Source organism: Pteronotus mesoamericanus, unplaced genomic scaffold (assembly GCF_021234165.1).
Source record: "Pteronotus mesoamericanus isolate MK-2021 breed Mesoamerican mustached bat unplaced genomic scaffold, CSHL_Meso_final scaffold_54, whole genome shotgun sequence".
Classification (NCBI taxonomy): domain Eukaryota; kingdom Metazoa; phylum Chordata; class Mammalia; order Chiroptera; family Mormoopidae; genus Pteronotus; species Pteronotus mesoamericanus.
In genome coordinates, this window is record NW_026555321.1 from 5,527,025 (window position 1) to 5,555,021 (window position 27,997).

General features: G+C 45.8%; 1 protein-coding gene across 1 annotated transcript in view; it reads left to right on the top strand.

Moving 5' to 3' along the window:
- GLB1 (galactosidase beta 1) overlaps positions 1-26,217 on the top strand; it is an 82,437-nt gene extending 56,220 nt beyond the window's left edge. Inside the window, exons 13-16 of the mRNA XM_054595363.1 lie at positions 1,252-1,365; positions 2,714-2,845; positions 5,140-5,394; positions 25,677-26,217. Coding sequence (XP_054451338.1) covers positions 1,252-1,365; positions 2,714-2,845; positions 5,140-5,394; positions 25,677-25,931 — 756 coding nt within the window. The 3' untranslated portion in view covers positions 25,932-26,217. The remainder of the gene's footprint in view (positions 1-1,251; positions 1,366-2,713; positions 2,846-5,139; positions 5,395-25,676) is intronic.
- The last annotated feature ends 1,780 nt before the right edge of the window (positions 26,218-27,997 follow it).

Genomic DNA, 27,997 nt, shown 5'->3' on the forward strand with positions numbered 1-27,997 from the left:
ACATCTACAGTCTTTGCTCTTTCTCAGGCTCCTTCTGCTGTCTGATCTTTGACCAAGGCAGTGCTCTTGGCTTTGGTGAGGCTCCCTGAGCCCCGGCTGTTTCGGGTCTAGAGCAAGCCCACAAAATGTTTATTTCGAATGAAACCCATGGAGGGCCCAGCTGCAGGGAGTGGGGTGCAGCCCTGGGACATCCCCCACCCCCCAACTTCAGAGGCCTGAGCTACACCTTTGCAGGGAGCATCACAGCTTCCGCTCCCCTCAGGGGGGCCTTTCACCAAGTTTTCCTCAGCCTCTGAGTTCAGATGTACCATTCTGCTTACTTTCAAAAGTAAAAAAAAAAGCAAGAGATGAATGAAGACTTCGGGGTCTGGGGGAGAGGCATCCCGGGCCTGAATGTCTGGTGGTGGCCCCCGTCAGCCCTGTCCTGCAGCGCAGGGACACACGGGTTAACATTTGTTTCTGGCCTCTGCAAATCCCCTTTCCACTTACCTCAGGTGCACTGCCTTGCTTTCCTGGCCCTAGAAGTGAGGAGCTTTTTCTCTGGTCCCTGAAGGATTGTGATTTGGATTCTTTTCACTGACTCTGGATGTGGCCCAGCTCACCGTGGCGAAAGTCCAGAGCAGAAAGGCCACTCAGCAAGGCCTTGCTGCTGAGGCTGGCTGTTGGGGGCCTCCCTTCAGAGCAGGGATACCAGCACCTGAAAGTATTTTCTGACTTGGCAGCAGGTTAAACCCCTGTCTCTCGCTGTCTCCATTTCCCCTACTCCTCCACTTTAAACAGTTTCTGATTGACTGTTGTTTTGTATGTTAGAGCAGAGTTAGCCCAAGAACCTGGAAAATGTTTCACCAGACCTTCTTGGCTTTGTTGTTGTATGTCTTTTTTGTTTGTTTGTTTCTTTGTTTTGTTTTGTTTTGTTTTTGAGGTAATAAATATATGTGATAGGATCCTCCTCAGTGATTCAGGGCAAATCACTGAACATGTTCCAGAATCCTCTTTGCTCACATGGGAAAGGAGGTTTAATAAACCTCTCTTCAGGGTTCCTTGAAGTTTGCTACTTTGGTAGTTATTCCATGATCTAAAAATTGAAGCCGGTTTCATTCTTTCCAACTGAAATTTCTCCAGAGGTTTTCCCGAAGACTTTTATTTGTGACAGCTTTAGAAATGTCCCTTTCATGCAGATGGAGGGCAAATGAGCTCTCTTAAGATGAATAGCAAAAATGACAAATTCTTCTTTCATCCTTCTCTGACCAGTATTTTGGGTTTGTGCTGTACCGAACCACACTTCCTGAGGACTGCAGCAACCCCACGCCCCTCTCCTCACCCTTCAGTGGCGTCCACGACCGGGCCTACGTCTCTGTGGATGGGGTAAGACTTGGCCCTGAGCTGTGTAAGTCTGCCCCAGCAGGGGCATGTGTGGTCTGCACTTGGTAGCATACTCTCGAGACCTTGGCCCCGCTTTCAGCCTCAGGCTGTGCCCCTTCTCCTGTGGCTCCATCTGCCCGAATCAGCCCCTTCCCCATCCTCACCTGGAGGGCCGTGCTGAAGGTCGCACCTTCTCAGCAACCTTTCTGGCCTCCCCAGTCCCAGGCCATCCTTTGTGACTGACTGCCGCATGTCACCCCTGTCTTCTTTGCTCCTTGAGGAAAGGGTCCCTTTTGTACAGGCCAAAGTGGTGATTCATTTAAGAAATGTTATATTCTGAAGGGTCATTCATGGTAGTTGTAGCTAACATCCACAAAGAACTTTGTTTCATAACAAAGGAAAGCTATATTCCTCCCACTGAAATATTCATGGGAAAGAACACATGAGGAGATTTAATTAAGAAAAGTTGTTCAGAAAATTTTAATTTAAAACAATCCCATTCTATTGTCATCAGCTCCTTAGACATTATGTGTATACTGATGGCAATTGTTTCTTGGATTTCCATTTAGGAACTGTGTTAGGGAACTATGGTCAGTAACATTTTTTTAAATTTCATCCTTTAAAAAATTAGGAATATGTTGCTGCTGAAATACCTGTTGTTTTCATTCATTCTATTATATTATATAATTTTTGGGGTTAACGCATTATATCAGGTATTTTGAGGTGGGGACACTTCACCTAACTCTGATTTTTATCTCATTTATATGCTTTATCTCTGCTCACCATTTTGTTAAGAAGCTTTTTTTTTTTTTTTTTTTTTTTTTATGGCTGCCTTTTATGCTGTGAGAACACAAAGAGGTTCCTGTGATAGGAATCCTCCCCTGGAATTTTTTGCCCCCATTTCCTTCCTATTAAAAACAGACACAAAGCAGCCTTGGCCGGGTAGATCAGTTGGTCAGAGTGCTGTCCTGATACACCGCGGTTGCGAGTTCTATCCCCAGTCAGGGCACATACACGGAGCAGCCAATGAGAGCATAAATAAACGGAACAACAAATCGATATTTCTCTCCCTCCCTTTCTCTCTCTCCAAAACCAATTTTAAAAAATAGACAAGAAGCAAAACCTTCCAGAGCAGAGGAAACCAATCTAGACCTTTCCTTGCTGAGAGCCATGTCTGGTGACTTTCCTGTTTAGAAAGCCAATGACTGGGACTAACAGGCCATCAAAGCATTTCCTCCCAAGTCTGGTGACACTTTGAGGGAGGGAAAATGAGTGCTGAATTAACTGAGGGAACTGCCTCGCTGCTGACCTGCTCACCTTAGGTAATTGTCATTTGACATTGAACCCACAGGTCCCCCAGGGCATCCTCGACCGAAGCAATGTGATCACTCTGAACATAACAGGGAAAGCCGGAGCCACTCTGGACCTGCTGGTGGAGAACATGGGACGCGTGAACTATGGCCATTTTATCAATGATTATAAGGTAGGACCAGCGTCGCTGTTAGCAGTGAGGTTCAAAGGCTGGCAGCACTGTGCCTAAGCCATCGGAAGAAATTTTTGTAAATCTGTTTTAAAATGCTCACCCATACATATTTTTCTCCTGTAGCCCTGTTATCATAGAAGCAGTTCTTAAAAGCACACATATGTTGTCTAATTTGATGAGTGAACCTACCCTGATTTGTTTTGCAACCTAAAAGTTGGGTTATTTTGAAGACCTTACTTCCTCTGCAGCTTATGAGAAAGTTGAGCTTTGCAGACAGAACTCTTCCCTTGTGTTTGAGTTCAATCATCCCGCAGAAAGAAAGAGAAGAAGGAAACCACCCCACTGTGCTCTGCTTTTGCTTATAAAACCCACCTAGCTCTCAAAAGGCACCCCCTTGTCAACCAAACCAGCCTAGCTCTGGGTCTGCTCTATTTTCTGGGTATGCACAATCCGTGACAAACTCTCACCGTCCAAAGCCTTGGTGCACCGCCTCTGCCTTGGCCAGCTACTCTGTGCCGGGAGTCTAGTCCAAATACATTTCACTTAAACGTATTTTTGGAGCATTACTCAACAAAGATTTGTTAACCTCATACTCTGTACGAGCTGCTCCTTGAGGTGCTTCGGGGAAATGCCAAGGTGTTGAGACAGTCCTCGGCTACCTCGCCATCTGCTAGATGACAGGAGGCTGCACCGAGGGAATGACGGCACCACTGGGTCTAGGGCAGGACAGGTGTCTGGGCTATTTCCTGATCCTCTGCGTGGCAGCTCAAAGGGGAAGCAGTTCCATCCTCAGGGAATGGGCGCGCTGGGGCCATTCCCTAAGTAGAAATGTCTCTGTTACAGGCGATCATTAGCGGCCTTCCTGCCTGCCTCTCACCATGGAATGACAAGGATGCTTATGTAATCCCTGGGTCCCCAGTACCCAGCAGAGGGCCTGGCACCCAGCTGCCTGGTTAATGTTTATTGAATTACTCAAGGGGCAATTGAGGCTTGGTAGTGAGAGATGTCCTGAGACAAACTTGGGCTCTCACTAGGAATCGGGGCGGGGGGGCAGGGTTCTCCCATGTAAAAGGCCAAGAAGGGGAAGTCAGATGAGCCAAACCGTGAGCAGGGTGAGCCAGAGTGGTGGCCGGTGGCGTGGATACCTGCCTCTGGCCCTTGCCGGACAAATAGAGCAACTTCAGAATACACGTCTGAGCTTCACCACCAACATCACTGCTCTTTATGAGCCTTTATGGATTCAGTAGCCCCCTTATCCAGCGTTTCACATCCCAAAATTTCAGTTAACCGCAGTCAACCATGGCCCAAAAATATTAAATGGAAAACTCCAGAAACAATTCCAGTTTTAGATTGCGTGCCATTCTGAGTAGTGTGTTGGAACCTCATGCCGTCCTGCTCCATGCCGCCTGGAAGGGGAACCATCCCTTGGTCCGGCATCTCCACGCTGTATACCCCGCAGCTCGTCAGTTACTCGGTGCTGTCAGATCCACAGTCACGGCATCGCAGTGCTTGTGTTCAAGTAAACCTCATTTTACCGAATAGTGGCCTCAGAGCACAAAAGTATTGAGGCGGACAATTCGGATACGCCAAAGAGAAGCCATAAAGTGCTTCCTTTAAGTGAAAAGGTATGTGCGCGTGGGCATAGGGAAAAACATGGTATATATTGGTCTTACTCGCAGTTTCAAGCATCCACTGGGGGCCTTGGAACAAATGGCGCATGGATAAGGCGGGCTACTGTATCAAAATATTCTCACGTATATCATCGCATTTAGCCCTTACAGCAGGCCGGGGGCTCAGGCAGGATCATCCTTGTGAGTGCTGCCGAGGGGCTTCAGGTCAAGACTGGCTTGCTCCGGATGCATGTCAGGGACAGAGTCCGCCCTTCCCTCCGTCTACAGGGAGTTGAATGTTGTTTTGCGTTCCTCAGATTCCATCTTTTCCTCCATTCTAGCAATGGCTCTGAATCAGACACTGCAGAGAAGGCTTTGGGGTGAAAAGCTGTAGTGGTTCAATCCCCTTTTTGCAGAGGCAGAACTCTGGGCCTTCTGTGGGGACACCCTGGCCTGCAGAGGAGAGAGAAACCTGTGGTTTGGGAAATGCACCTCTTCCCAGGGAGATGTGACTCTTCCTAAGCCACGTCTGTGTCGATTGGATGTACACACTGTTTGAGTCTCGTTTACTGCTGGTGTTTCATATCCCAGTTTGCTTTTCCCAGGAGTCCAGGGATGGAACGCAGAGACGCCCAAAGCCTCTCCCTCCCCGCCCCAGCTCACCACCTTGCTTCTCCTTGGCAGGGCCTGATTTCTAACCTGACCCTCAACTCCACTATCCTCACGGACTGGATGATCTTCCCGCTGGACACCGAGAGTGCAGTGTGCCACCTGGGGGGCTGGCATGGCAGTGACCACGGAAGCCGCCATGATAAAGCTGGCCCCCTTGGCGCATCTAACTACACGGTCCCGGCCTTCTATGTGGGAAACTTCTCCATTCCCAGTGGAATCCCAGACCTGCCCCAGGACACCTTTATCCAGTTTCCTGGATGGACCAAGGTACATGTTTTCATAGAAAGTGTTTGAATTCAAGCGTCGAACGTCTGGTGTTTAGTGTTTGAGAGAAAACCAAAAAGAGCTGCTCACTAGATGCCACGCGGCAGTTTCGGAAACAGAGGATTTTCTGTGTGAGCTCAGCCCTTCCTCGGGAGTGGGGTCATGGCAGGTCTTCAGGGATTCGGCGGCCCGGCCAGCCTGGAGGTGGCACCATCTACCCCGTTTTCATTGACTGGCAACTTCCTTTTGGGAGTGATGACTTTTCTGCTTCCTCTAAGAAAACTCATTGCCTCTTTGGATGTTGATTATGAGGGGCACTTCCTCATTATTCTGAAGAAAATCTGGCCCAAGCAAAAGGGTGACTTTCCAGGAGAGCCCATTTTACTTTTGTCCGTGCCTCCCGTAACACGCCCATAACACGCCCTCCTTCATGTGGCCCTGGGCCCGGGCGGCATCCATCTTTGTCTGTATGATCCTCAACTCTTTTTTGGCCACTCTTCTTTATTCTTTGCAGACCTTAGTATATCTTGCTTCACTGTCATTTTCTCCACTGCAAGTCCTATTTTCATCGTAGATAACCTTACCATCACTCAGTTATTCATTCAAGAGAGTTATTTTCAGTGGCTACTGTGTGTCAAACTTTGTGCTGAGCACTAAGGATATAATTCAAAAAGTAGGTTTACAGTTGTGAGTACGCAAAACACAGAGCTTATTTTTGTATTATTATTTATTATTATTGTATTATTTCCCATACAAAAACTGTAAACTTCCTTGTGCCGCACCCTGTATATAAAACTACATATGGTCCTTGTCCTCATGGAACTTACAGTCTAGGTGTGGAGCAGGACCAAATCATGTAACCACCCAAATGAAGTGGTAAAACTGTAGCTGCAATGGGTACTAAGAAGAGATATTGGGAGCTGATAATCACTGGGACATTTGACCTTGTCAGGGAGATCAGGAAAGCCTTACCTGGGGAAGCGGTGCTTGAAAGATATGAAGGATAAGTAAGAATTAACATGGCAGAAAGGGGAGGAAAACATTTTCCAAGCAGAGCAGATAAAGGTGCAAAGGCCAAGTGCTTAGAGGGGAATGTGGTAAATATGAGGAAGGATTCAAATGTGTGCAACACAGAGAAAAGGGAGTATAGTTCAGAGGAGAGGTGAGAAAGTGGGTAGAGACTAGGTTGGAATAGGCCAATTATATCACATTACAGTTTTGTCTTTATGTTGAGAGCCATTGAAAGAGAGTGACATGGCATGATTGTGATGTCACAGCGTCTCCGACCTCCGTCTGCAGATCGGGCTGAGTGAGGATATGTGTGAATTCAGGGAAACTTCCTAGGAGGTTGGATCATAGTCTCCTTGAGAGTCTGGGATGGCGGTAGTCAAGATGGAGTGGACATCAGCTAATTGGGAGATGTTTGCTGTTAAATCAATAAGATGAAATGATGGACTGGATATGAGAGTTTAAAGAAAAAGACATATCCCAGATGACTCTTAAGTTCCAGACTTGCAGCTGCACTTGCAGCTGTACCATCTACTGAAAGAAGAAATTTCAGAAGACTTGGGCTGGGACAGTGAGGTCATGGGTTTGGATTTGGACACACTGAGTTTGAGAACCTTGGGAGGACAGCCCTGGGAAGACACTGGAGGAGGCCTGTTGGATCGATGGACTCGGAATTCAGAGGAGGGCTCTGGGCTGGAAATACACATACATGCTCATTTGCATATGGGTGGTCGTTGAAGATATGGGATGGATGAGGTCCTCTGAAGAGAGAGGATGCAGAAAAAGAAAAGAGGACCTAAGGCTGGTTTTGGAGAGACAGAAACATGACAGAGTGAGGAGGAGAGACGGAAGAAGTAGGAGAAGAGCAGGCATTTATGCTTTCTAAGAGGACAAGTGAAATAAAGACAGAAGCGCTTCTGCTGGGTTCAGCAACAAGGAGGTCCCTCGGACCCTCAGTAGGTGCTATGCCAGCGGAGTGAAGCAAGCCAGACTGCATGCCCTGGAGGAATGTAGGGTAAGGCGACGAACACGTGACCATAAGTATGGCTACTTGAATATAAATGTTCTTTTGAAAAGTTTGACTCTAAAAAAGAAAAAGAAAAAAATGTTAGTAGCTGGAAGAGAGAAGGGCAAAACATGCATGTGGATTGTGTTTAATAAATGCCCTTTTATACTTTTTGCTTTTAAATGATTATGGAAATATATTGTCATTATCATTTTATTTGAGTACTTTATAATTTCCCTTATTATCTCTTCTTTGACCCATAGATTATTTAGAAATGTGTTGTTTAATTTTTGTATATTTGTGGGGTTTTTTTTTAGCATATCTTATTTTTATTAATTTTAATTTAATTCCTCTGTAAAATTCTGGAAGAAGGAGAAAAATCTGTATAACCTTGGGTTAGACAAACACTTCTTAGTTTTGACACCTAAAGCATGATCCTTAAAGGGGAAAATTAGTAAATCAAGCTTCATTAAAATTAAAAATATTTTCCCTTCAAAAGAAATCATTAAGAAAATAAAAATCCAAGTGACAGATTGGGAGAAATTATATTCAAATCATATATTTAACAAAGACTTTTATCTAGAATATATAAAGAATTCTCATAACTCAATAATAGGAAGACAAAGAACCCAAAGAAAAAAATGAGCAAAAGACTCGAATAGACAGTTCACCAAAGAAACTATGCAAATGATTGATAATTACATGAAAAGATGATTAACAATCTACATCATTAATCATTAGGAAAGTACAAATCAAAACCACAATGAGTTAGCACTTCTCACCCACTAGAATGGCTATAATAATAAAAGATAGACAGTAACAAATGTTGGCAAGGATGTAGAGAAGTGGGAACCCAAAGACCTAAATGTGAATATTCATAGCAGCAATATTCCTGATAACCAAAAACTGGAAGTAATACAAATGTCTGTCAACTAATGAATGGATAAATAATGTATTTCATACAATGGAATAGCATTCTGCAGTAAAAAGGAACAGACTACTGATACATGCTACAACATGCATAAAACTGAAAAGCATTATGCTACGAAAAAGAAGCCAGACTTATAAGACCACATATTATATGATTTACTTATATGAAAGGTTCAGAAAAGGCAAATCAGTAGAGACAGAAAGTAGGTAAATGGTTGCAAGGGCTCATGGTGCGGATGGAGAGCAACTGCATGGGTATAGGATTTCTTTTGGGAGTAATGGAAATGTTCCAGAATGAAATTGTGGTGATGGTTCCACAGCCTTCTTAAAATTATTGCGACTTGTGTTATGACCCAGCATATGGTATATTTTGGTGAGCATACTTCTAGAATTTTAAGGTCTGATATCCCCTTTCTGGCCACGTGTTTCTATCCCCCAAACTCTTAGGCGTCCCAGGCCTACTCTTGGATCTTACTGATGACCTGAAACTCTCCACCGTTAAGGCTGTAGCTCCTCCCTGTCCAGCCCAGACATCACCACTGCCCCTTTTTTAAGAGCCATCAATCCCTGGCCCCCTTGCCCTTCTCTTCTGTCTGCTTGCTCATCCTCCATTTTTAGTGGGTCTGCTATTGGTCTTTGCTGGTTCACCAGTTGCTGGGGACTGCTGGGGGAGTCTCCAACACATTCATCAGGGCCGCAATCCTCTCACTGTCTCCATCCTCTGGAGGCCCCCACCTTGCCCAGTAGCCCCTGGTCTGGCTCTTCCCCCTTCCTCAGGGGCCGCCTAACCTTCACCACCCTCCTTAGGCCAGTTTATTCTTCCACCTCCTCCACTGAGGACTCACCCTTTGACTGCTCTCAGGTGTTACTCCTTTGTTCCCTCAGCTTCCTGTCAGACTTATCTCTCTACCTCTACACCCTCACTTCCTGCCCAGTGGCCTCTAGGAGGAAGTGTAAGCTCTGAATCCCCTCCCCACCTTCTTCCTCCAGGCCAAGACCCTGTTCTCTTCTTCCTCCTTCACGTGTGTCAGCCTTTCTCTGCCAAGTCCTGTGTTGCAGCCAAGAAGTGATACCTGGGTCTGCAACCTAAAAACAAAGTAAAGCCCTCCCTGGATGTTCCTGCTCCAGCTAGCACGCTGTTCTTATTCCTTTGATCCCTCTTTTGCTCCCCTCCTCCCTTTTCCTCTTCTCCGTCTTGGTGTGCCACTATATCTTTTATTCCCCTTGTTCATCCTTTTTCATTCTCTCGCTCTGCCCAACTAGCCATCACATATTCATCTGTCAAGAATGACATTGACTCCTCTAGGAAACCTTCCCAGACCCTTAGTCCAGGAAAAGACTGGCCCTGCCCTCCTTCGAGCCCCTCTGTGCTCCACCTGGACTCAGCACCATGATGCTCCATCACACTTAGGTTGACACCTTGGTTTCAGCCACTGGGTCATAAGCTTCATCATGGGCACTTTTTAAGTGTCCAGCTTACTCACCATACTGCCTTCCTCCTGGGCCTGGGTGCTCTGTGAATGCTTTCCAGCAGACAGGTGCACCAATGCCTGTGCTGCTGAACCCTGGGAAGAAAGCAATTGGGAGTGCTCAGGGGCTTTGCTGGGGCTTAGATTATAGGGCCAAGGCAAATGAGAAGACCCAAACACAAATCATTGAATCATTGTTCACCGAGTGGCATCAATTTAGTGCCTTAAGAGAAAGAACTTTCCAGAAATGCAAAGCAGAAGGAGAACATGTCTGTTACAGGGATTATCAGAAGGGCTGGGTGGTTCAGATAGAGCTTGAAACAGACCTGAAGGATGGAAGGCCCTTCATCAGAATCAGAGGGAGTTTTGTCAGGGAAGGAATTTCATGTGGGAGAATAATAGAAGCAAAGGTACAGAAATGGAAAAGCAGGGGACATTTTGGAGGTCAGAGGGGGTTCACCTTGGCCAGGTCATAAAGATGTCAGAGCAAGAGTTACAGAGCCAGGCTCTCCTGAGCACTTTAGAGACACTATCTCCATAATCATCAAGAGTGGCACATGTGGTAGGATGTTGTATCATTATCTCCAGTTTGCAGATGAGCAGATAGAGGCTCAGAGAACTGGGTATCTAGTATGAGATACAGAAGTAGGTAATGGAACAACTCCCTGAGCCCCAGGTTGGTCTGACCTGAACGCCAATATGAAAAGGCAGAAAGGCAGGCAGCACTGAACAAGGCCTCAGAGGCCAGTGAGAAGCTTGGGCTAATTATCCAGGCAGGGGCTCTTGACTGATTTTATCAGCCTGATGAACAGTCTGCACATTCATACCTGAAAAGTACATATACGCAATGTTTGTGACTTTGTCAGAGGGTTCAGAACACCAAAAGTCCATCTAACCCATATGTCCACTCAAAAACTGGTACATACATGTTCACACCAGCATTATCCAAAATGGCCAAAAGGACTTCTGGGCAAGATGGAGGCATAGGTAGACATGCTTCGCCTCCTCATGCAACCACAAAAAGAATTACAACTAACCTGAGAACAACACCCAGAACTGCCAGAAAATCAAACTATATGGAGGGCCGACAACCAAGGGTTTAGAGGGTAGGATTCGTCCAGATGGGTAGAAGGGATGGAAACGTGGTGTCGGAGTGGAGACATGGTATCAGGGTGGAGAGGGGAGATGTGGTGTAGCACGGAGGGGCCACAGCAGCAGCAGAACACATGGTCCCATACTCATGTGTGGTGGATAAAAGCCAGGAGAGCACCTGGGGAGAGAGTGGGCCCAGGCCCAGGCCAGACCACATTGCCCAGGGTTCCAGTGCTGGGAAAAATAAAGCCTCATAACTCCTGGCTGTAAAAGTCATTGAGGCTTGAGGCGGCAGAAGAAACTATCAGTTTCTCAGGAGAGTGCCTTTAAAGGGCCCGTATGGACTTAGAATGACTCAAACCCACCCACTCTGGCATTCACCATGAGGGTAATAGCTAGAAGGACACCAGTCACATATGGGAAGTGGATGAAGTGACTGGAAATGGAGCACATGCCAGGCAAACCTCCAAAAGCCAGGCAGTAGCATTGTCCCCTCTCTGACCTCTCCCCCCACACAGAGCCAGAAAGCAGTGAAGCCGGTTGCCCAGCCCTGGCGAACACCTAAGGCTCTATTCCGTACAACTTAACAGGTGTGCTAAGCCAGAGAGTCAAAGCAGCTCTACCTAATACATAGAAACAAACACAGGGAGTTTGCCAAATTGAGGAGACAAAGAAATATGGCCCAAATGAAAGAATAGAACAAAACCCCAGAAAAAGAGCTAAATAAAACAGAGATAGTCACCCTATTAGATGGAGAATTCAAAACACTGGTGATAAGGATACTCAGAGAACTCATTGAGTACAGCAACAACATAAAGGGTGAAATGAAGGTTACACCAAGTGAAATAAAGAAAAATCCACAGGGAACCAACAGTGAAGGGAATGAAGCCAGGAATCAAATTAATAATTTGGAACATAAAGAAGAAATAAACATTCAACCAGAACAGAAAGAAGAAACAGGAATTCAGAAAAATGAGTAAGTATAAGAAGACTCTGGGACATCTCCAAAAATGCTAACATCTGAAACATAGGGGTGCCAGAAGGAAAAGAGGAAGAGCAAGAAATTGAAAACTTATCTGAAAAAAATAAAGAAGGAGAACTTCCCCAATCTGGCAAAGGAAATAGACTTCCAGGAGATCCAGGAAGCTCAGAGAGTCCCAAAGAATTTGAACCAAAGGAAGTACACACCCAGCACATCATAATTAAAATACCAAAGGTTAAAAATAAGGAGAGAATCTTAAAAGCATCAAGAGAAAAGCAGAGAGTTACCAACAAAGGAGTTCCCATAAGACTATCAGCTGGTTTCTCAAAAGAAACTTCTCAGGCAGAAGGGACTGGCAAAAAGTGTTCAAAGTGATGAAAAACAAGGACCTACAACCAAGATTACTCTATCCAGCAAACGTATCATTTAGAATGGAAGGGCAGATAAAGTGCTTCCCAGACAAGGTAAAGCTAGAGTTCATCATCATCTAGCTCTTATTACATGAAATGTTAAAGGGACTTACTTAAGAAAAAGAAGATCAAAACTATAAACAGTAAAATGACAAGAAATTCACAACTATCAACAACTGAATCTTAAAAGTAAAAAATTAAAAAAAGAACACAAAAAAACTAAGCAAACAACCAAACAGGAACACCATTGTAGATACGGAAATCATTTGAAGGGTTATCATCAGGGACTAGGAAGGGAGAGAGTGGGGGAAAAGGTGCAGGGATTAAGAAGCAAAATAGATAGGGAGATGTTAAGAACAGTATAGGAAATGGAGAAGCCAAAAACTTACATGCATGACCCATTGCAGGGGATTGCCGGAGGGCAGGGGCTACTGGGCAGAGGAGGGCAGAAGGGGAAAAATTAGGATAACTGTAATAGCATAATCAATAAAATATACTCTTTTATTTATTTAAGAGGGGGAAGGGAGAGAGAGAAATATTGATGTGGGAGAGAAACATCAGTTAGTTGGCTCTTACACACCCCCAACTGATGACCTGGCCCATAACCCAGGGAGGTGTCCTGATGGGGAATCAAACCAGTGATTTTTCAGTTCTCAGGCCTGCACACAATCCACTGAGCCACACCAGCCAGGGCTTGGTAAAATATACTTTTAAAAAATGGCCAAAAGGTGGAAAAACCCAAATGTCCTACAACTGATGAGTGAATAGACAAAATGTGGTATATCCATATAACGGAATATCATTTGGCAATAAAAAGAACTGAAGCACTAATACATGGTATAACATAGATGAACCTTGAAAACATGTTAAATGAAAGAAGCCAGTCACAAACCATTCATATGGTATGATTTCATTTATATGAAATGTTCAGAATGGATGAGTCCATAAGCATAGGAAGATTAGTGGTTGCCTAGAGCAGGGACAGGGAAGAAGGGGAGGGGCGGGGCGGAGGGATGGGAATCACTGCTAAAGGGTACAGGGTGTCTCTTTGGAGTGAAGAAAATGTTCTGGAATTGATTGTGGTGACAGTTACATATCTCTGTAGTATACTAAAAACCACTGAATTATACAGTTTAAACGAATGAATTGTAATGCTATGAATTTTATCTCAACAAAGCTTTACACACATGCACGCACACACCCATCGACAGGATTTGTGGATCTCAGTTGCGTAGGTCAGGAGAGGAGAGCACCTATTGACATACAGCCTACCTCGAACAGAGCATCTGTGTTTCCTGTTATTTTCTGGCCAGCAGTGGTCCTTTGAGGGGAGGGCTGCACCGGCCCAGCTCCTGAGGTTCTGAATGATCGGCACACACAAAGCAGATAGACCTCACTCCCCAACAGGGCACTGAGTTCTGACTTTTGGGGGAATGAGCACTTGGGCAGCTGTAGGGGAGGGAAGGTGGAATGAATGACCATTTCTCAGACTGCCTCCAGGCACACTAACCCTCTTCCATCAGGGCGGCCCTGCAGGGCTCCTGTGTCCAGCCTCCTTACCTTGCCTACACTATTCACTTGCTATAGAGAAACTACCGTATTTGGCTGTGTAAAATTCACAACCACGTTTTCGGCCCAAGCTTTCAGGAAGAAAATCTTTCGTTTTAATTTTTTTAATTCAGTTTTTTAGTTATTTATATTTAGATACTTTTTTTTGTATTATAAAGGAATTTTAGCGTTTATTTTTTAACATACTGTGGTACAAGACATTTTATGTAACAAATAATCACAAAACACAAGAACAGATACAAGGAATTTCAGGTACTACCCATGTATAATGCACATCCTTATTTTCCCCTCAGAAATGTGGGCAAAAAGTGCACATTTTACACAGCAAAATACAGTACTGTTAAGAGTGATTCATGAGATAAAAAGAAATCACGACTGATTACTTTGGCTTTACTCAAGTCGGATGTGGCTTTCTGGTTAAATGCCTGAACGTGAGCTGGGATTTCAATGGGAAGCGATCAGGCCTGTTTTGCTGTATCCAAGAGACACAGGCCAGCATGTGTCTACACAGAACTCTTGTCCGACTACAAACTCTCTAAGATAGGCAGTGCTTTCTCTGTGTTCTGCCAGTGCAGTGACATTTGGTCTGTTTATCTCTCCTTCAGATGGGTGCAGATAAACCTCATATTAATATCTTCTGCAGCCTTCCTGCATTTTTTAGCCACTAGTTGGTTTCGGTGTATAACAGTTGGTTTCGGTGTATAATAGCTTTTCCTTAACCAGAATTATATTTTTAATTCAGAATCAAAATAGAATACTGACTAAAAGCAGTTTTATTTTTTAAAAGCAAATATTACCTCTTTCAAGATGTAAAAATCATGAAATACAGAATTCATAACAAAGGGCTGATGAAAATCCCTTTTGTCACCAATCCTATCCTGAGGCCTGGTCACCAAGTGATTGGAGGGTCTAAGCGTTGGGACTGGGGGGCTGGAGACGGAGCTCTATAAAAGCTCTAGGACAAGGAGCCTTGGAGAGCTTTGGGCCAGTGAGCCTCCCCGTGCTGACAGGTGCAGATGAAGAGGGTCAGAAGCTCCAAACCCCACCCCTGTACCTTGTCCTATGCATCTCTTCCATCTGGCCATTCCTGAGTTATATCCTTTATAATAAACTCAACCAATGTAAGTAAAATATTTTCCTGAGCCTGTGAGCCATTCTAGCAAATTATTAAACCTAAGGAGGAGGTTTGGGAAACTCTCGGTGTATAGCATGTTGTTCAGAAGCACCGGTGGCTTGAGATTTGCAACTGGGTCTAAGTAGGGGTGGTCTTGGGGACTGAGCCCTTTAACGTGCGGGATCTGACTTCAGTGGTACGTAGACGGAGGGATGGGAGTTGTTGGACTCCCAGTAGGTGTCAAAGAATTGGAGAACTTGTCAAAGTTAAAGAAAACATGGCAGAGAGAGTGAGGAGCGTAGTGGTATCAAATGCAGTTGAAAAGATGGTTTTGTGGCCTCGTGTACCAAGGAATTTGGACATGACTTTGAGAACTTTGTACAACTGGGAAGGTTTTAAGCATCAAAGTCTTTTGAATGGATATGGCAACAGTGTGTAGAATGTACCAGGAGAAGTGCTTGATGACTGACTGTTGAGGATGTAAACATGATAGACAAGAGCGGTGCTAGTAGAGTAACATCACATTTATATTCTTCCTAATTGTTACTATAGTGATCCTGTAAGAAATTGTGGACTTGGGTGGTAGTAGATGGAGAGAAGTACAAGATCTGTATAGGGGGAAAAGAAAGGCAGCGCTGGCTGGGTAACTCAGTTGGTTGTAGGGTCGTCCCAGTGCATCAGGTTTGAGGGTTTGGTCCCCGGTCGGGGTTCATTCAGGAGTCAACCAGTGAATGAATGGATGGGTCAAACAATGAATTAATGTCTCTGTCTCTGTCTCTGTCTCTCTCATCAATAGATAAAATTTTAAAAAGTGCCCTGGCTAGTGTGACTCAGTGGATTGAGTGCCGGCTGAGAACTAAAATGTGTCCAGTTCAATTTCCAGTCAGGGCACATACCTGCATTGGGGGCCAGGTCCCCAGTTGAGGGCATGGGAGAAGCAACTGATGGATGTATCTCTCGCACATTGATGTTTCTCTCTCTTTCTCCCTCCATTCCCCTCTCCCTAAAGATAAATAAGATCTTTAAAAAAACAAAAACAAAAAAAGAAAAGGAAAGGCAAGATTTGCTGAAGGATTAGGTGTGGTGTTGGTGAAAATGAATGAAGGAGGACTCCAGAGTTGGGGCCAAGTAACTGGAAGGATGGGGCTGTCAGTGTCTGAGGCAGGGAAGACGTGGGGGAACAGGTAAAGGATCAGGAACTCTGACTGTGGACATGTTCAGTCTCAGGTACTTACTAATCAGTCAAGAGATGCTATCTATTCTTGGCCATCAATCCAAGAAGTGGCCATAAAATCTGGAAACATAGCAAAAATAAATAAATAAACAAATAAATAAATAAAGGCACACTCAATACAATAAAGTAATATCATCTGTGCTTTCAGACCTCTGGCCATCCTATAGAAGGCCTGTCAGTCTTTATAAGTCTATATACATCCAGAGGTGGGTTTAATGTAGGTTAAAGGTAGGTGTTCAGTGCCCGTTGTGGGACTGCAGAGACAAGGAACCTGTCCCAGGTTTGGAGCTATTAGGAAAAGGTCACAACCAGGAGAACTAACTCTGAAACTGTCCCTGCCAGCATCTACGTGATGGTGTCTTCCCTAGGCATTTCTCGGGCCTTGACCTCTTGGCACGTAACATCAGACATGGGTAACCATTCCCTCCCTTGAACTGCTTCTCCCAACTTTTATAACCAAACTTGTGGTTTTTCTTCCCCCAATTTGTTCCTTCTTGGGCTTCTCTTCCAGTTTCTATGTTTCAGATCTCAGGGCTTGATTGTGGGCCCCCTTAAACTTTCAAGGGATGCCATCCCCACAGATGTGCTGGTAACACCCAGCTCAGCATTTTTGAGGACCCAGAGCAATACCTCCAACCACCTACCACTGGGGGTCTCATAGGCACCTTCAACCTGCTACATGTAAAACGGAACTGTTCCTCCTCACTACCCCTGAAACTGCTTTCCTCCTGGAGAAGCGATCCAAGGAGAAAGGATGCAGCTGGAACTTTAATGTAGCAGAGGGGATGGAGGGCTGGGAGGGTCCCACTGGGGACGGTAATAGTAACAGCCACATCATTGAGAGCCTACTACGTGCCAGTCACTGTGCTGAGTGCTCACAGGCGTCCTCTCACTCAGTCATTCACAGCCACCCTGAGAGGGGCACGAACACAACTGAGGGAGCCCTGACAAGATTAGGTGACTGATTAGTGAAAGAGGAACTGACTAGCTTTTTGGCACTGCATTTGCCACCAGTACACAGGTACTGCGAAAACCACCACTAAATCAAAGCCAAAATGGAGAAGGAAAAGACTCACATCCATGCTGTGGTCATTGGACACGTAGATTCTGGCAAGTCTTCCGCTACTGGCCATATGATCTACAAATGTGGTGGGATCGACAAAAGAACCATCAAAAAAATGTGAGAAGGAAGCTGCTGAGATGCGGGAGGGCTCTTTCAAGTATGCCTGAGTTTTGGATAAACCGAAAGCTGAATGCAAGCGTGATATCGCCGTTGATGTCTCCCTGTCGAAATCTGAAACCAGCAAGTATTATGTGATCATCGTGGATGCCTCAGGACACAGAGACTTTATCAAAAACATAATGACAGGCTGACTGTGCTGTCCTGATTGTTGCTGCTGATGGTGGTGAATTCCAAGTGGGTATCTCCAAGAACGGGCAGACCCACAAGCATGCCCTTCTGCTTTACACACCGGGGGCGAAACAGCTGATTGTTGGCGTTAACAAAATGGATTCTACTGAGCCGCCCGACAGCCAGAAGAGATATGCGGAAATTGTTGGAGAAATCAGCACTTACATGAAGAAAATTGGCTACACCCCTGACACGGTAGCATTTTGTGCCAACTTCCTGTTGGAATGGTGACAACATGCTGGAGCCAAGTGCTAACGTGCCTTGGTTCAAGGGATAGAAAGTCACCCATACAGATGGCAGTGCCAGTGGAACCTGCTGCTTGAAGCTCTGGATTGCACCCTGCTGCCAACTCGTCCAACTGACAAGCCCCTGAGCCTGCTGCTCCAGGACATCTACAAAATTGGGGGTATTGGTACTGTCCCTGTGGGCCGGGTGGAGACTGGTGTTCTCAAGCCCGGCATAGTGGTCCCCTTTGCCCCTGTCAGTGTTACAACTGAAGTACAGTTTGTGAAACGCACAGTGAAGCTTTGAGTGAAGCTCTTCCTGGAGTTCAGTGTCAGGAACGTGTCGGTCACAGATGGTTGTCGTGGCAGTGCGGCTGGTGACAGCAAAAATGACCCAGCAGTGGAAGCAGCTGGCTTCACAGCAAGGCGGCTATCCAGGCCAAATCAGTGCTGGACATGCACCTGTGCTGGACTGTCGCATAGCTCATATTCTTTGCAAATTTGCGGAGCTGAAGGAGAAGATGGGTGGTTGTTCTGGGAAAAAGCTGGAAGATGGCTCAAAGGTTTTGAAATCTGGTGATGCTGTCATCGTCAGTGTGGTTCCTGGCAAGCCCGTGTGTGCTGAGATACTTCTCTAAGTACTTCCCTCCTCTGGGCCACTTTGCTGTTTGTGACATGAGACAGACAGTTGCTGTTGGTATCATCAAAGCAGAAGGCAGCTGGAGCTGGCAAAGTCACTGAGTCTGCCCGGAACGCTCAGAAGGCTGAATGAATATTATCTAAAACACCGGCCACCCCAGTCTGAGTCAGTGGGGGGAGGACAGGCTCCGAACTGTGTGTCTCAGTTGGCCACTTAAGTTTAATGGTAAAGGACTGGTTAATGATTGCCGTGCATCGTAAAACCTTCAGAAGGAAAGGAGAATGTTTTGTGGACCGTTGGTTTTTTGTGTGTGTGGCAGTTATTAAGTTATTAGTTTTTAAAATCGGTACTTTTTAATGGAAACAGCATGACCAAAATCTGTCACAGAATTTTGAAATCCATTAAAACAAAGTTTAATGAGAAACCTGTGTGTTCTTTCAGTCAACACTGTAACTTTCTTTTATACCACCTAGGTCAGAAGACTTAAGAGTAGCCCATAATCCATTTCTGGTGTTCTACTTGGTCATCATTTAGAATTGGATAATTCTATTAATGTGTTTTCTGGGTGGAAACTTCTCTTTTTCACTTTGTCCTGAGGGGAGGAATCTGTTTACATAGTAAAAGCTGTGGGAGGGGCCCTGTGGATGCTAAATAGGTTAGGACGGATAAGCAAAGGAACTTTGTTTCTGTGTAAGCTAGTTTATAGCGGCCAAATTCTGCGTTAGTAAAGTCCACATACTACATATAAAAATTTTGGAGTGAACACCAATATTGAGTACATTTGTTATATCAAATTTTAGTTTTCAGTTTTACTAAAATGTGAATTCACATTTACAAATGCTGAGATTGTTTAAAGAACCTAAAATGAGGCTTAAAGAGTATTGAGCACTGTCTTGCTAGTTAATTGTACCTAGATACTAGGTAAAATAAATGATACTGAAAGTTGAAAGGAAAAAAAAAAGAGGAACTGACTTGTAGAAGGTGACTCTGCTATTTTTAAATTGGATTTATAAACATTTACTTTACTTAACAGCGTGTTGACGCACCTTATTGTGTATCAGTTACCTCTGCCCGCCTAACAAGCCATCCAGTTTTAGTGGTTTAAAACACCCATGTATTCAGCTCATCTTTTTAAAAAAAGATTTTATTTATTTATTTATTTATTTATTTATTTATTTATTTTTAGAGAGTGGAGAAGGGAGGGACAAAGAAGGGGAGAGAAACATCTAACCTGGCCCACAACCCAGGCACATGCCCTGACTGTGACTCAAACTGGCGACCTTTAGGTTCGCAGGCTGGGGCTCAATCCACTGAGCCACAACCAGCCAGGCCAGCTCACCTTTTTGAGTGTCACCAGAGTGGGTGGTTCTTCTGCAGGTCTCCGTGGGCGTGTCCTTCTGGTCAGGGAGGGGGCTCTGCTCCTAGGTGTTAGCTGGCTGGCTAGCTGCTGAGGGTACAGAGAAGCCCGGGCTATGTCCCTCTTAGCATCCAGCAAGCTAGCTCAGGCTTGTCCGCATCCATGTGGTGACAGGCAGAATTCAAAGAAAATACAAGCGTGTGAAACTTCTTAAGGCTCAAGTCATAACTCCTGTGTCAAAGCCAACACAAATCATTACACCATCTCTCTCCAAGGGATGGAGAAACAGATCCTGCCTCTTGAGAGGGACAGCTGCGAAGAATTGCAGTCACTTTTGCCGTCTGCCACAGGGCTTAGTACTGTGTGACCGTACTTTCATTCTGAATTTGATATGTTTTTAAAACTTTTCTGGACTGATTTACAGTTATTCTTACTCCCTACCATTTCCGTCTAATTTATTGTTTCTTGTCACAGGTCCTGTGAACTTGGAAGCTAGATAATCAGGCTGCTTTTTATAAACACACATTAATGTAATAACAAAACTTGTGAGAATGGAGTGTAAGCAGGAGTGAGCAGGAGTGAAGGAGGATCACCTGTCATTTTTAGTGCATGGACTTTATAACAAATATAAGCTCACCAGATCTTAGCTCTGTTCTGGATATGGGAGGTGGTATGATGCAATAGTATTGACAATAATACTCCATTAAAAAAAGTCAAGAAATGATGGAATTTTTGTCAGTTGCAAAGGAAAGGAATTTATATTTGGGGTTCAATGAAGGGAAGAAGTGATTTATGTTTTATGCTAGGAATTTAGGTTTTCATGGCTTCAGTTCTATACAGAGAAACCGTAAAAAAAATTTAACTTTATTACTGTAAGATCAAGGAGGAAGCAAAGGAGCGTGCTTTGCATCCACTAGAGACCCCTTTGGGTGGAGGGAAGAATTCATTTTCTCCTGTGTATTGCAGTAAAATTTATCTAGCATCTTATCTAAGCAAGCCCGTCACTATTTTACCTTTCTAAAAAAAATTCTTTTTTTTTTTCTTTCTCCCAAGTTAACATCACAATTACCCAGGAATTGTGTGTGATAAGAGCCCTTTAACCTTGAGAAATGAACCTTTGTCTTTTGATTTTAACTTCTCCAAGTGTCTAAATGTCTTCTTTCAGAGTATGGCAAAATCAGTGTTGAACCTGAGTTTGTTGCTTTTAATAAACTCTTAGCCAAATTTGAAAAATTTTAAACTGTGACTTAAAACAGCATTGAAACTTATGAGAAGTTTGACTTATCTTGAGAATTTAAAACAGACACATATCTGTCTGATTAATTAAATAGGTCAAGTATTTCCTGGAACCTAACATTTATACTATTATCACCTTAGTAATAATAGCAAAGAGTGGGAAGCCTGTCAAGTGTCAAGCCATGGTCAGAGAAAGTCCGACATTGTCACGAACATCTTAGCCGGGGCAGCCCCAGGAAGCCCCAAAAGCCACTGCTTGGCGCCCATGGTGCTCACTCGATTAATTCAGAGTGTGTCTACTTTTAAATAGCATTTACCAGCACGTGAGTCTTCCCCTCTCCACAAATAACTTCAGCACAATTTTTTTAAAAAATCAAAAGGTCAGAGTGTTTATATTCTTTTTTAAATGGCAGTGCTAATCAAGGAGGAGTGCAAATATTTCTGTTTCTTCCAGTAAACAGTTGTTTTCTAAAACTCTTGTCCTGGCTGGTGTGGCTCAGTGGACTGAGCGCTGGCCTGCGAACCGAAAGGTCGCCAGTTTGATTCTCTGTCAGGGCACACACCGGGGTTGCAGGCCAAGTCCCCAGTTGGGGACGTGCAAGAGGTGACTGATTGATGTTTATCTTATATATCGATGTTTCGCTCCCTCTCTTTCGCCCTTCCCCTCTCTCTGAAAATAAATACCGTATTTACAAGAATAAAACTCGTAAGCCAGGAGCAGAGGAACATGAAGTATTCTTTCAGTAGGGCCTTGTGCCAGCTCACAGGTGAATCTTTTCTCAAGCAGACCAGCCAGTATTATCTGATCAGGGCCCTAGGTGTATACTTAATATCATTCTGCTGAGGGCTGAGAATCTCACCTTGGACAAGACCAACAAAGCCTTCTCTTCATAGAGCCCATGCTGGAAATAGCTGATAAATCAGTAATGAAACAAATGATACGAATATCAAACAGTGATGATAACTAGGAAAAAATGAAGAGCTTAAAAGGGTGGTGAGTGGCTTGGTGTGGAAGGCCCAGTACTAAGGACAGTGGCCATGGATTGAGTCCTGAGCCATCAGAAGGCTCTAGGTCTGGGAAACAGTCATGAGGAATAGTTGGTGTATTAAAGGAAGGGGGGTGAGTTCAGCGGGCAGCTGAGTGAGCAAGGAGCAGAGTGGCAGAGACAGGGTGCAGAGGAGCAAGGCATGGGCTGTGGGCCATGGTAAGGAGGTAGGAAGCAGGCACGTGTGAAAATCACCTGATGTTCACTTGGCTGCTGCATGGAGCCTGGGGTTCTAGAGTTAACAGAGGAAGTCGCAGCCTGTGAGGAGGCTGCGGTAGTCTCGGACAGCAATGGCTACGACTTGCTCTCAAGGGCTGACTGTGAGGCTGGAGAGAAGCAGAAGGATTTTGATCTGATCATGAAATTACAGGCATTTCACCACGCCTCAGCCTTATGGTAGCCATTAGCTACGTGTGGCTATTTACGTTTAAATTTAAATTAATTTGAAGAGAAAATTCTATTCCTTCTTCACCCCAGCCACATTTCAAGGGCTCAGTAGCCACTCTCAAGTGCACACAGCTACTCCGTTGGGCAGCACAGAACATTCTATCAGCACAGAAAGTTCTACTGAATAGTGATGCCTCTGGACTACGTGCCTATGACCTGCTCTTCCCAAATTCTTCATTCCTCTCTCTTGGAAGGGCAACCAAACTGTCATAAACTTCATTGAATGCCCCTCTTTTAAGAGCTGTGCAGGGAGGAAAATTTGATCCTGAAGAAGTTGATAGCTTCGGAGAATAAACCAAAGCCCGAGAAGATATAACCCTGGATTTGGGGAATGTGGGAGGAAAGATGGGAGGCATGATACTACATATTGGAGAGTCATGTGTGCGAGTCAGGAGGCAGAGTCCATATGGCAGCTGGAGGCTCACAGTGGGCCCCAGGGGATAATGTTGGGGAAGGAAAGAATAACTAGAACAGATTATGCAGTGTCCAGAATTAAGGAAGTGATTAGGAGAAAGGTATTATAAACTTCGATCAACAATTAGTAGTGACAGTTTGGGGTTCTATCTGTCAGTCACAGTGCAGTCTGGGAAGAGGGGCCAGTAGGACTCTCTATTAGGGGTTAGAATTTGGAAGGAGGACAGAGCATCAAAGGAGGAACTCTAGTCGGCCTGCCTGCGCTGGTCAAGTCGGCACCTCAGGGGACTCTCAGGAACAAGTCCAGCCACCCAAGTGGCACTTGCAGGAGCTCACAGGGAGGGCTTTGGGATGCTACTGCACCGTTGGTCAGCAGAACAGCCTTCATGAAGACGAGCTGGACATGGCGCAGAGGGGACCAAGGACGCAGCAAGCCCACCGGGCCCCGGGTCCTGTCAGTGCTGGGTTTAGCCGTGACGACGCCCGCGCACAAGGGCTGCTGCTTCCCTTCTGCTTCCCAATCTCACGGTCCTCTTGTGGCCAGCTCTGACCCAGAACCCTTAGGTGGAGGGGATTTAGGGAGATGGTCCCCAGCCTTCCAGGGGGGGCATGCTGATTCAGCTCATGTGAGGGACCATCTCTGGGATATTTAAGAAATGGAGTTTTAGGTGTGAGAAGGAACCAAACCTCAACGGTGTTCGCCTCACTCTTGGGTCAGGAGTCGGCTTGACCCTTGTTGGGAACACAGTGTGCGGGGCATGTCGCACAGGCCATTCCTCGTGTGCCGCTCCCAGAACCCTCTCGCTAATCTACCTCTGAACCCACCTCACCCATTGACCACAAAAGTGAAGTGTTGCTGTTCGTTAATACTGTGAAAACAAGGCACTGGCAGATGTTAAACTGATAAAAACCTGGTAAAGCTGTCATTACACATACCTTTCAGGATGGATCAAGATAACATATCCCGTGGTTTAAAAAAAAAAAAAAAAAAAGAGTAAGGTGGTTCTGGGTACTGTGAAACTGTCATCCTTTTTCTAAATGACTTAATCCAAACGACAGGTGGTTTTTTAATCACTGGTCTGCTTTTGTGGGTACATGACTGCCCAGACGGTTTCGTTATATTGTGTGAGGAGAGCCGCAACTCGCTGAGCACGACCCGGGGCTGGCACTGTGCGGGCGTGCCCTGCGTCCTCCTGTCCTCCGTGTCCCCAGTTACCCATGCGAGTTGGGACCGGCCCCGCGTCAGACAACAAGGAAGTGGCGGGACTAAGATTTGAACCCCGCTAGGAAATGCAGAGGGAACAGCAATAAAGGGGGCACCTGGAGGCTGGAAAAAATACCCAAAGCTGAGCGACTAAGTAGGTGTAAGGTGAGGGGCTGCGGCTGAGATACGGACGACGGACGCCAGAGGTCAGGGCTGGCTCCGCAGGGGGCGGTCGGGCCTCCTCCAGGGTGCCCCTCCCGACACGCAGGTGCTCCTCAGCTTACGCTGGGCTTACGCCCCAATAAACCCATTGTAAGTTGAAAATATTATAAGTCAAAAATGCATTTTAAACACCTAACCTACCGCACAGCGTGGCTTAGCCCAGCCCGCTTTAAATGTGCTCTGAACACTCACATTAGCCTGCAGTTGGGCAAAATCATCGAACCCAAAGCCTATTTTATAATAATATCTAATATAATTTTATTATATGTATTGCTTGAGCACAGTTCGTAAAGTCAAAAAATCCTAAGTTGAACCATCCTAAGTTGGGGACCGTCTGTATTTGGGCCACTGTGGGGAGGAATTTCTTTTCCTCTTCCTCCCTCCCTCCCTCCTTTCTCTCTTTATTCCTTCCTTCCTTCCTCTCCCACATATTCTTCCTTTCTCTCTCTCCTATGTGAGATCTTCCCTCCTTTACTCTCTTTGTGACAGAATGTTCCATCTCCTCAGCCAACGGTTGCGTCCTGCCCTCTGAGCAGATGCTAGCGCGCCGAGAGGCTGTGAGGACACACCCATCCACCCTCTTCTTCAGGAGGTTCTCCTCTGTTCTCAGTTTTGTAGCGGAAGCAGCGTCTCCTCCTCACAGAAATTGTCTTTGCAGCTTGTAGGGTCCCCTCTGCTTTTTGAAGCAGGCATGCCACCCTCGCTCTGATGTTGGTATGAAAACCAGTAAACACAGCAGTAATATAGACACCCAACTGGGCGGGCCCCCTGTCCTCGCTCTCCCCCACCCTCCACATCCTTCTCAAGAGGTTGCTTGGGGACAGCTCCTGGGACCTGACTGCAGGTCCTGTACCCGTCTTGTGCGCGAAGACAGCATGGTCAAGACCCACCTCTAAGAGCAGAGAGCAAAGAAGGAAAGCTCACCTCCTTGAGGAGGCCGTCTGCCATTCTCTGTGTCCAGGAGAGTCAGGGAGAGGCTGGTATGTAGAGACAGGCAGCCCTCCAGGAGCCAGGATGACATTCAGAAACTTCCAGAACTGCCACAGTGTTGTCCACTGCTGAAGCCAGGCAGAGGGACCAAATGTGGATTTTCCTGAAGCAGGAGTGGGTATTGGGGGCAACTTGTTATTCTCCCGCCCGGCCCGTGCCCAGCCCGGCCAGTCGTTCCTGCCTCTGCGGTGGCCGGCGGACCGCGTGCATCGAGGTTCCTGTTCCTCAGGATCAGTGCTGCCGGGGTTGATGGTTTCTTTTTTTCTCTCACTCTCTCCAGGGTCAGGTGTGGATAAACGGCTTTAACCTCGGTCGTTACTGGCCAGCACGGGGCCCCCAGATGACCTTGTTTGTGCCACGGCACATCCTGGTGACGTCAGCCCCGAACACCATCGCAGTGCTCGAGCTGGAACGCGCACCCTGCAGCGACAGTCCCCCCGAACCGTGCACTGTGGAGTTCGTGGACAAGCCGGTTATCAGTGCAGCTGTGGCCTACAGCCCTCTCTTTCAAGACCTGCCTGATCAAGACTTATGACAACACCATGGACAATGACAAAAGCCTGTGATTCTTTGCAGCACTGGCCTTTCACATACCTCCCATGTCCCCTTGCAGTGGCAACATTCACTGGAGACTTCGACCAGAGAAGAGATTCGGCCTGTACATTTTCCCCCGAGGATTCCCGCCACTTTGCAGCGGCTGACCCGCCCCTGCCAAGGGCTGCGTGGCCGTGCGCCGGGGGTGGGAGCACCGGGAGCACAGCGGTACTCGGGCGTGTCTGCAGCGCGGGAACAGAAGCTTTCGAGGTGTTTCTGATTTTTATTCTGGAAGAATCATGTCTTTTTTAAAAATAAATTTTGCATTCATAATGTTACTGTTTTTGACGTTGAGCAGGTATTAAGTTATAGGTTCTGATTTAAATCATAACTAGACTTGAGTGGGCTGAGAAGCCACTTCAGTCACTTGAGGTTCAAAGGCATGGAAAATCGTCTTGGTTTGATCTAGTGGACTGCTGCATTTCTGATCCTTGTTTAAAGTTCAGGCCCATCTTATGTGTTTTGATGTAACAACTGTACCTCTCCACACACTCACACAGGCCTGTACACTTGTCAGCAGACACACATACACATGAGTGTACACGCCATGAGTGTACACGAGTATGCAGGGAGAAGGTGTTGTATAATATGCATGCTTTGCCCTGGGCAGTAGCTCTCGGTTGTTGAGCACTGTTCCATACCATGTCCAATTCTGGGCATATTATTTACTTAATACACTCATCCCTCACAAGAACTCTGAGGGATGCGCTCTCACCTTACCCAATTTACCAGGACACACCGCTGTAAGCGGTAGAGACAGGGCTTGAACCCAGGTGGTCCGGCTCTAGTGTCCAGGCACACATTGCATACATAATGTATCAATAGTGGCTTATGTCCTCATAGGAAAGGATTGGAACAACATAAATGAGAATATGACCCTGCCTGGGCGCTATTTGAAAGTTGCTCACTTTTTATTTTTTGCTTACTATGTTTTAAATCCTTTACAGAGAAGATGCGCTTTTTTTAAGGGAAGGAGAAAGGAAAGACTTTGAGGCTCATCTACAAGATATTTTCATGGTAGTATATTTTTCCCCAGCTCACAGACATCAGTAATGAAGGTCTGGGAGTCAACAGTGGGGTTCGGAGGCTGGTTGTGCCGGCTGCAGGAGTTGAGACAAACTGAGGCTGGAACCTGACGCAGGGCTGTTTTCCATAGGATCTGTTTCTCGATGTTCTGCACCCCACGGTGTTTGGGCCTCCCACAGGGTGCAGAGGTGCTGCATGGAACCCGGCCTCGTTTCATTGCTCTTCCTTCCACTGCTAGCTTACAAAAATATGTAGAGTGACGCTCAGGAACTGTGCGCAGTGATAAACTTTGGGAAGAAACGTGAGGTGATTCCTTTTCAAGCATTATGTACGGAGGTAAACTGCACCCCCCCGTCGAAGAGGCCAGCGTGGAGTCTCCAGAAGGTGCAGGCAGTGAAGCGGGATCACCTGGTTGAGTGTGCGCTTCTGTTCTGTCGTCTGATCCTCAGAACCACACTGTAAGGTAGGCAGCAGTAAGTGCATTATACAGATGAAAACATTTCAGCGAGAGGTGGAGTTGGGTTTTAATCTGGTCTGCCCCCATCCAAAGCTGGAGTGTTTGGTGTCATCGGTGTGAGGCACTCTTTTGGCTCCTCCCCTTCCTATGGCATCATGCCTGCCCTTTTCCAGAATACCATGTTCTGGAAAATAGGACCTTCATTCATAAATAGCACCACGCTGGTCTCTGCTCCCAACCCACTAACTGTCTGTGCGCCCTCTGAGGGGCCATACCTTTACCTTCTACAGTGTCATTCTCAAAATGCGATGTGCCTTTAGTCCCTCTTGATTTCTGAACTCTGTGTATGGATGCTACCTTTGAAAATGGTAAGGGCAGTACCTTTACTGACTGCTATGCAAATCTTTTAACTTCGTCTCTAAGCTAATTTTAATATTCCAGGACTTTCTGAGCAGGCTTGTGCTAACTCAACGACAACATCAAGGAACATGGAATATTACCATATTCTCAGTCATCCTTGTGAT